Source organism: Trachymyrmex septentrionalis, unplaced genomic scaffold (assembly GCF_001594115.1).
Source record: "Trachymyrmex septentrionalis isolate Tsep2-gDNA-1 unplaced genomic scaffold, Tsep1.0 scaffold246, whole genome shotgun sequence".
NCBI lineage: Eukaryota > Metazoa > Arthropoda > Insecta > Hymenoptera > Formicidae > Trachymyrmex > Trachymyrmex septentrionalis.
The window spans coordinates 67,933-78,038 of record NW_017305404.1 but is presented as its reverse complement, the minus strand read 5'-3'; the positions used below and the strand labels follow the sequence as shown (position 1 = coordinate 78,038).

At 31.6% G+C, this 10,106-nt stretch overlaps 1 protein-coding gene across 1 annotated transcript in view; it reads right to left on the bottom strand.

The window, feature by feature from the left end:
• LOC108748839 (BTB/POZ domain-containing protein KCTD9) overlaps positions 1 to 5,835 on the bottom strand; it is a 57,201-nt gene extending 51,366 nt beyond the window's left edge. The window contains exon 1 of the mRNA XM_018487212.1: positions 5,636 to 5,835. Within this exon, the coding sequence (XP_018342714.1) occupies positions 5,636 to 5,683 (48 nt within the window). The 5' untranslated portion in view covers positions 5,684 to 5,835. The remainder of the gene's footprint in view (positions 1 to 5,635) is intronic.
• Positions 5,836 to 10,106: the final 4,271 nt, after the last annotated feature.

Genomic DNA, 10,106 nt, shown 5'->3' with positions numbered 1-10,106 from the left:
TCAACGGGAAATCGTTCGCTGATCAGACAGCTGTGAAAACGTACCTCGACCGGTTTTTCGCCTCTAAGCCCCAGACCTTCTATGAGAGCGGAATAATGAAATTGTTGGAAAGATGGCAAGAGGTCATCAACAAAAACGGAGAATATATTATTGATTAAAATTCATCCTTTGTATGAAAAAAACTTGTTTCATTTTACCTTCAAAAAGCGAACGAATATATGGATCCACCCAATAGATTGCTGAAGATGGCTTGAATTAAGCCGAAACGTTCGGTATTTGTGATATATATGTAGTACTGAGAAATATTAGGTTGTTCGGAAAGTAATTTCGTTTTTTCCCAACAGAGAACTTATTGTATTTTTTCACAGCCAACTTCACACTTAAGCCGCATAATCATTATATATTTTGACAGCTGATATAGCAAGGTTTGTTTGTGAAAAAAGTTCGATTGATTCTACGGAGTAATTTTTGGTTGGTGCCCTATCAAATATGAAAGTGGAAAGCAGTATTTTCAGCATATTTTACTTTTTTACTATTGGAAAGGTAAAAATGCTGTTCAAGCAAGAAAAAAATTATCCGATGTGTATGGAGATGTATTGACAGAACGCCAGTGCCAAAACTGGTTTGCAAAATTTCGATCCGGCAATTTTGATGTTGAAGATGCACCACGTTCTGGAAGGCCAGTTGAAGCTGATGAAGACACAATAAAGGCATTAATTGATGCAAACCGGCGAATAACAACTCGTGAAATCGCTGAGATTAAATTTATCGAATTCGACCGTTCATAATTATTTGAAACGCGTCTGATTGAAAATCGTATTTCATTTTCATAAGAAAAAACGAAATTACTTTCCGAACAACCTAATATATGTTGATATAATCGCTCCAATTTAGGCTCTTAATTGTTCGTGTTTTTATTTATTGTTTAATTTTTATCTCAAGAACCCAACTTTAATATTCTTTGATAATAACATACAGTCGTCGGAAAATCAGTATTTAATTAAATATGTTTGGTTTTCGAAAAACGTTTGGCCACGCAGATTGTAATTGTATTCGAAATACCGTTCTCGCAGCATATATGTGTATTCAATAATAGTCTTCCCTCGTATATATATATTTGCGTTTCGCCATGAGGAGACCGCGTGATTGCTCCCATAACGCCTCGTGATCGGGCTCGACTCAGTTTTCGTTTTCGTGGCTGCGTGAGAGGAGTCTAGCTGCTACTATCGAAGGAGCGTGTAAGCTTCTCTCGAGCGCGTTCTACCGCATTACGGTAGTCATTTTGTAGTGCGTGGTTTGTAGAACAAATGAAGTAAATAAAGTGTACTAGATTGATATAATCAGACATTCATTCATCCACCTTTCGTTCTTAATAATCGCGATTAGTCGTAGTAGTGATCTACGCAGGTATTTCATCACGGATCAGGCAAATATAGGAACGCCAAAGTATCCCGCATTAGTGCGACTTTATCGATGCCTTTTGAACTTTGCGTTCAAAATACAATATTAGACCGTCGAAAAAACAAGTTAAAATACTATAAAACATTTACATAAATAAATCTGGATTTTCTTATTCAACACATGATAGAAATTGTCGGACAATTAGTATTCAACCAGATACAGGGTCCGGCAAAATGATCTCCCACATTTTGCACCGCTACTGTGCCCGAACCACTGAAGAGAGGGGGAGCTTAGCGTAGTCGGTTGGTAGCTCGCGCCTTGCCATTTCAGTTGTCGTCATGAATTGGACGGGCGAGCATCGTGCCTTCGTTATCGAAACATTTATGAAAAGTAACGAATCTGTGATTACGACGCAAAGAACTTTTCGTACTCACTTCGCGCTTGGTAGACATGCTCCAGTTCCAGATCGCAAAACAATACTGTTGTGGGTTTCAAATTTTAGAGCTACAGGTTCAGCCTTAAAAAGAAAATCAACTGGTAGACTCAGAAGTGTTCGGACACCTGAAAATGTTGCAGCTGTAAGAGAAGCAGTTGAACGATCTCCCAGCCGTTCAGCTGTTCCCGCAGCTCACCCCCGAACCATTGACGAATTGAAAGCAGCAATACGCCAAGAAATTACAGGAATATCGCCTCAAATTACTGCTCAAATGATGGAAACTTTTAGAAATCAGCTTCGAATGTGTATCGAAAAAAATGGTCGCCACTTGGACTCTGTAATTTTCAAAACTCAATAAAAACAAATGGCATAGCATACATTTTCAGTTAATAAAAATAAAATCTAAATAGCATTTACAATAGCGTTTTTATTAAAGATTAAAATGTGGGAGATCATTTTGCCGGACCCTGTACAATGCTAATTTATTTAGAAAACGGGTTCAGATGCGATAGAATACTAACATAAATGAAACGGAATTTTCGGATTCAATATGATAGAAGTCATCAGACGATTAGTATTCAATGAGATGCAGTGATAGTGTTTCGAGAAAACGGTTTAGAACACGATAAGATAATGTAAGAAATTTAGAGGAAATAGGCACAACAGAGAAGCTATTAGCATCAGAACTGTGTGGCTCAGTGGTTTGATGGAAGTCTACCATTATGGAGGAGACCAGACCTCGGTTCGAATTCCGTAACGCCCTGATATTTTTTTCATGTTGTCGCTTATTTCTTGCATAAATAACAGAATGCTAACATGAATGAATCAAGTTTTTCGGATCTAACATAATAGGAGTCATTAGATCAGATTCAACGATATACAGGTGATAGTTTCTCAAGAAAATGAGTTAGGATACTTGCATAAATGAATCAAGATTTTCTGATTTAATATGATAACAGTCGTCGGACAATCAGTATTCAATCAGATACAGTATTATATTGTTGAAAAAACGAGTTAGAATACTATAGAACATTTACGAAAATGAATTAGGATTTCCTTATTCAAGACGATAGACGTAGTCGGATAAAAGATTCTGTATATAATCCAATTTGTACGATCACAGATATGAAATTTGAATCAAATCCTCTATTGAATATAAATACTGATATAAGTAACTTTTTATTAATATATATCTAGATAGCAAAAAGAAAATGAATATCATATTAAAATGGACGATTTCAAGAATCACGAATCTCGATATTGGGATATATATTAATATTTAAACAATGTGAATTACGACATACAACCTACGATATGAAACTGAAATTCAGGATTTATTTTCATTAACCATGAATACCTCTTTTATTATATACTGTGATGAAGGTTCTGTACCTGGATTTCACGATGTTATGAAGAGTGGATACAGAAAAACCTGGAACCAAATCCTCTATTCAATTTAATAAAAAGTTTTCCTAGATCAGATTCTATCTATTTTCTTGAGTAGGGATAAAGAGTAAAGATTTTAGTTTTTAATTAAAGCCAATTTTGTTAATTAAAGCATTTAAAAAGAGAGAGTATTACAAATTATTATACTTAAGAAAATAATAAAAATTTGATTAATATACACATAATTCTTTCATGTCTTTAATAATATATAACCTCAAACAATTATCTTCATGGCTCAACTTATCCTTCGAAGATACTTAATATATTCTATAGGGACATTTTGATCCACTTTGCATCCTTATAATTAATGTTTTAATTTTTTCCTTATTTACGAGGTATATTAAAGACTTATAAGTACTTTATTAAGCCAGATAAACATGCAATATTTTAAAGCATTTATCATTAGTCTATCATAATTGTGTGAAGATTTATAATAACTTAAAGAAAAAGTATCATAACTAATCCCGTTCTACCCTAATGCTCTCAGTTGTTCATCTTTTAATTTTTCGATGCATTTTCATGTTCTTTATCGAAATCATCACTTCTAAAGCGTTGAAACCACTCTTTCGAATGGAGTATGCTCCCCATACACCTCCACAAGCAAACGATAATTTTCAGCTGCACTTTTCTTAACAATAAACAATGCAGTAAAACTTCCTGCAAATGCTGTTTTGTTGGCACAAAAGTCAATGTTTTCAATGCAATGACAAAAATGTTGTTCATCAAATGTCACATATACTAAATATGAAAATTTATGTATAGTATTTAAATACAACAGTTGCAACTGGAATTCTATGCATGTAGTACTCATGACAACATCTTTTAGAAAACGACGGAAACTTATTCAAACATCTAATATATGTATATACAAGACATATAAACAAATATTATTTTGGTAATTATACAGTTTAGCAAATCACTTAAAAAATCAATAAAATTAGGCTTATGCATTTTTCCATGAAATGAAAGAATTTGACAGAAATAAGCGTCGCTCTGCCCCGCGAACCGAGATATTAAGCATTAAAATTGACTACTATTGAGGCTACTACTATTGATTGACTATTATTGATTGCAGAATCGAAACCCATGTGCAACAATTATAGAAGTTATGCACCCCTTTGTAGGAGAGGAGGTGGGATAAATCGTTTCGCGTGCGAAGTCATTTCGCATGGAAAATCGAAACCCATGTGGTGTGAAACAGTGCAATTATAGACTTCATTTTGTCTCTGTGACAGATTTTCTAACCTCATTATCATTCATCTTGATCTAGGATTTACATATTAAAACATAACATTATTTCTATATTATTTATTTACTCATAAATTATTATTTTGTTACTTAGAAGTATTAAATATCAATTTAACATAAAATAATATAATTACGTTAAATTAATACTCGAATACATGTTAAAAAATTCATCAACACAAACGTTTAACAAGGACTTGAATGACTGTTTTCAACACAAATATGAAATATTTCTTACCATGCAGTATTACATTTCTATTATACTAATATCATATTTCTGTACATTTAGACTAATTTTTATTGCTCTCTGAAATCTTAAGCCTATTCTACAATGTGCTTTTTGTTTTCTGTTTTTTACTTTTTACTATTTTTTACATCTTGTCTTTTTGCTTTTTATCCGGTTTTATGTTGTCCGAGATAAAAATTAACTAATGTCAAAAGAAACAAGAAATACGTAGCAAGAAATATAATTGTCGATAAAACGGTCGCAAAAGAGAAAAAAAGCAAAAGATAAAAAGTAAGAAATAGGAAACAAAGAGTCCATTGTAGAATAGGCTTTATGGTTATTCTACAATGTGCTTTTTGTTTTTTGTTTCTTACTTTTTGCAATTTTTTACATCTTGTCTTTTTGCTTCTTATCCGATTTTTTATTTTATATCTTCCAGATAAAAGTTAACAAACTTCGGAAGGAACAGGAAACATGTAGTAAGAAATACAATTGTCGATAAAACGGTTGCAAAGGGGCAAAAGGTAAGAGGCAAAAAGCAAGAAACAGGAAACAAAGAGCGCATTGTAGAATAGACTTTACAGATTGTTCAACTATATACAACAAGTTACGACTTTCAGTTTTTTTCCTTCGATTGCAAGTAGACATTAAAAATTGTAAAACATCTAAGTATAGATGCAAAAGGTTTTCCTAAATGTATAGTTAATGCTATAATTTTATTTTCGTCAAATAAAAATTTAATTTTTAGTTTCTAACACACACACACACACACACACACACACACACACACACACACATATGTGTGAATATATAAAATAATCGACTTACAAATAATAGAACAATCATTGAAATATAATTTAATATGAGCAAAACATACTTACTTTGCCATTAACATCAGTTCCGTTAACAAAAATAATAACTCTCTTCATTGTACAACGATAAATCTTTAATTTCCAATAAATAAATTGCAAATATTTTTAATAGAATTCATCAAATTGCCGGTTTAAAATCAGATTCCAACTTCTTTCAGGTTAACAGTACAGATCATGAAGAATAGAGACCAATAGAGACCAGGACCCCTATTCTCGAAAAGTATCACATACGAAAAACTATAGAAAAACTATAGTATACATTACATATATTATAGCATTTTTCTAGTTTTATGCGATACTTTTCAAAAATAGGGACCCTGGAGACCAAATTTATCAAATGGGAGTAAAGCCAGCGATGCTTGTTTTCTTGCTGGATTGTTAACTGGATTAGGATTTTGCTATCGTATTGCCTGCAATCCTGGCATTGTCAGTATTGCAGCTAATACGATCGCTAGATTGTAATTTAGCTAGAAATCCAGCAAAAAAACAAACATTGGCTGCGTTCAGCGGATTCAACAATTGAGTGAGGGTGCGATTACATAAAGCGCGGTACGCAGTACAGTAACTAATAGTAACTAATTAAGCAACTAGGAAACCGCGTACCACGTAGCACCTATTTCTTTCGCTGATATTACATGGAGCGCGGTTTATGGCACGGGCTAGTAACAAACTCACATTACTATACATTGCTATGCATTTTTTTAATGGAATTAATTGATTTAAACGCAACTATTAAGTAAATCTGTAAAAAAAATAACAGTATCAATAAAGTATGCATAAAATTAAGTTAATATATTAAAAAAAATTTATACTAGTATGAGTTTGTCACGTGTACATGTACACGATGAGTATCGTGTACCACGTACCGCGATCCATGTAATCACACCCTGAGCGTTCGCTACTATTAATGTATTCTTCCAGAATGCTGATTGGATAATCTAAAAGTATACACCAATAACAGTTGAGTCTGTTGAACGCAGCCATCGTGTGCCGCAGGCTTAACAAAAACCACGTGCGTATATTACTGCGTTGACTGCCAGTACTGAAAATCTATAATTTTCGTTACGTATATTATACTGTACTGACAACTGGCAGTAAAATATGAACACAGCCAAGGTGTTGGTCATTTCTCGAACTCATGGGCTGCGGACATCAGTGTGAAGACACCCTAACAGCACAAATCTCCAGGAACGTTCCAAAGAACATTCAGAGAATATCCCTATGTCTTAAGAATGTTCCCTAGAACGTCTCTTGAATAAAGTATGCTATTAGGGCAGCTGTCGGACTAACTTTCGATAATTTTAAAAACGCTATTCGATTGCTAGTTAGCTAATTTTTGCGTGTTCTTTTTATTTTGTTTGCAAATTAATTATTTTGAGCAGAAAATCGAAAATCAAATTTGAACAAGTACAACTGGTTGCAACCGCCATTTTGAACTTTTACCTCATAATTTCATGAATATTTCGATATTAAAACGTTCGCTAGTTGTTTACTAGTTCCGTGTATATGAGTATTATTTTTATTTTATCGATAAATTGTTCTATATTTTATTTATTAATATGTAATTTATCTAGTAACTTTAGTTCTGCTATCAAGCGATTCGATGCGCATGCGCCATTCTTGCTTGCACCATATTTTTTTTTTAAGTGGATAGTGAACCTACATAACTGCATGAAAATCCGGCCAAAAGGCCGCAGCACAGACTTTTGCATAACGCAGAACGCATAGTTATGCATAAGCAAATCAACTAATCAGAATCTTTCCTTTCGTCCCATTCCAAGGAAAAAGAGAAATTTGATTGGTTTATTTTTCTATGCACTATGCATTGTGTGTTATGCAAGAATCTATGCTACGGCCTTAATTATACGTAACTTTTAAATTTATATATCAACGTCTAATTTTTATTCTTATAAGAGGCCGCATTGCCAACTTGATTTATTTTCCACCATTTCTAGCTTATTTTAATGGCACTGACAGCACCACAGCCAATGTGATGGTAAGATTCTAATCCAGCAGGAAAACAAGTATCATGTGTTGCAAGCTTAACTTTTGTTTTATAAAATAATTTCGAAGATCAAATGATGCTTTGTGAATTGTTTTTTATTTATAGATGCAAATCTTCACACAATTCAATTATTGCCAAAATATATCCTGCTGAAACTACCTCCAAGATTTGATATTTGATTACCAAATCTAGTGTAATTATTTATAAATAGAGCATCTGATAGCCGGTGATATATTACTAATAGGAGAGAGTGAGTATTGATGATTATGTAGATTGGCAAAAAATCAATAAGTGTTGCATTTGGAATAAAGGCCTAGTTACGATGGTCGTAAGCAATGAATAAGGAACAATATTGACCTATTCAATAGAACTTTCAGTTTCATCGGAATTAGCCAATTTTATAACTTACGTTTTGCAGCTTAACAAAAACATTTTTTTATTTATGAGTTAGTTTACAGTTTACACCATGGTTTCAGTTTGCTTCTACTCTGGAATAAAAGTGGAATATTACAGTTGAAGTGGAATATTATGTGCTATAAACATGAAACAATTTAAGAAAGTTTGATCCACTTGAAATTCAATATTTAGTAAAATGCACTGAAATGAAAATAACTTGATATAAACGAATTAATTTACTTCAGCAGCGATTATTGTTAACTAACTTGTCATTTTTTATGGGAAACAATAGTCTGTAACCTGATTTTCCAAAAATGACAGTTTTTAATGCGCATGAAAAATTGAAAGGGTTCTAGAAATTGTTTTGTATAAAATTTTCCATAAAAAATGTAAATATTTATTGACTAGGACATTGCACATATAAAATGAATCCAATTTTTATATTCGGTATATTTTGTCCCATATATTCTGCTTTTTTGCGTATATCTCGTTTCTCCCAACTATTATTAACTAATCGACAATATGCAATATAGTGTCCCAATCAATAGTGCCCTTGTTCAATTTTAGGCTCTATAAATTCCAATACTTCGGACAATATATACCGAATATTATTTATTAATAAATAGACGTATATCTTTTACATTACTTGTTATGTTGCCATTGAATTCATAGGCATGTTGCAACATATTTTGGTATATATACCCAATGTCAATACACATATATGAGCTAAATATTTTTTTGTTTATTGCACATTTTTCTTGACAATGTTTTCTTGATGTAGTACACAGTCTTATCTTCAACGACTTTCTGTATATACTTTTAAAGACATTGTATACTTATTGAACAGATTTGTATTGAAATTGTTTGTTGAGTTTTTTCTTTATTCTATTTATATTTATTGCAATAAAGCTTTTCTATTGGACTTGGAGAGTTTTCCATCATTTCTTCAAATAATCTGCATACATTTATAAAGCAAGATATTTCACCATTGTCATCTTGATGCTATCTAATACCTGCAGAGAAGGTTTGTTCGCTGTAGATTGATTTTAAAACTCCATTTTTTGTATAGTTTAATGCAGTTTTCAAAATAAAATTATTTTTATTACATTTTGTAGCCGTGTCTACAAACTCTTTAAATTTTATGAAGTTACAGTAGGATAAAGTTAAAATTTCTATGATGCTATCGAAAGTACAAGTATTTCTGAGTGCAACTTTTTTATTGAGTATTTTTACAGAAGCCAATTTATTACTATTCTGAATTATTTCTCTTGTACGATTTCCTGTTGGTTTCTGATGTATAATTGTAATATCAGGACATGATTGTAAAAATTTACTACGTTTTATGCTTTGTTTTATACATGATAGTTATTGTTTGTATCTTTGAATGAAGAACATGCTACTGTTTCTGTAGAAATAAAATTAATATTTTCAAATGTACTGTTGTTTGTATATTTTAATTTTTTTTATTATAATTATAATCTTTTCCAAGAATGGATAAACAATAATGCAAAGTTTTTTGTAAATTTTCTTTATTTGATATTTTCAGAACATATTGGTTATTGACTTCATTTTAGAAAAATATATTAATTTAGCAGCTACATAATTTTTTTAGTTATTCCCCGTAATCCATTTTATCATCGTGGCACATACAATATTTTAGTAACATAATATTGAGTCCGAAAGTAACGTCATTTCTTTTCCAACTTAAAATTGTATATAGAATATCTTGATTTAAAATGAACGAAATTTAAAGTTTGAAATTTCAACTTTCAAAAGTTATTATATTTTTTTAGTTTCTGGGAGTTTGATAATTTTTGCATATAGAAAACTATGAGCTGAAAGAAATGAAAAATTTTCGTGGATTTGTTCACGTGGCCAAAAAATATTTGTGAAAATTTTCGACTATCTGTCGTGAAAACTTGAAGTTTTCTCTACAAAATCATTTTTTTTAATGTTCCTATAATTTTTTATTACTGACAAGGGAAGTTTCACAAATTTTTAAGGGAAGTTAAAAAATTTTTTTTATTTTATTTAACAAAATACCTGTTTGGATAAAAAAATTTGCAATCGATATCAACA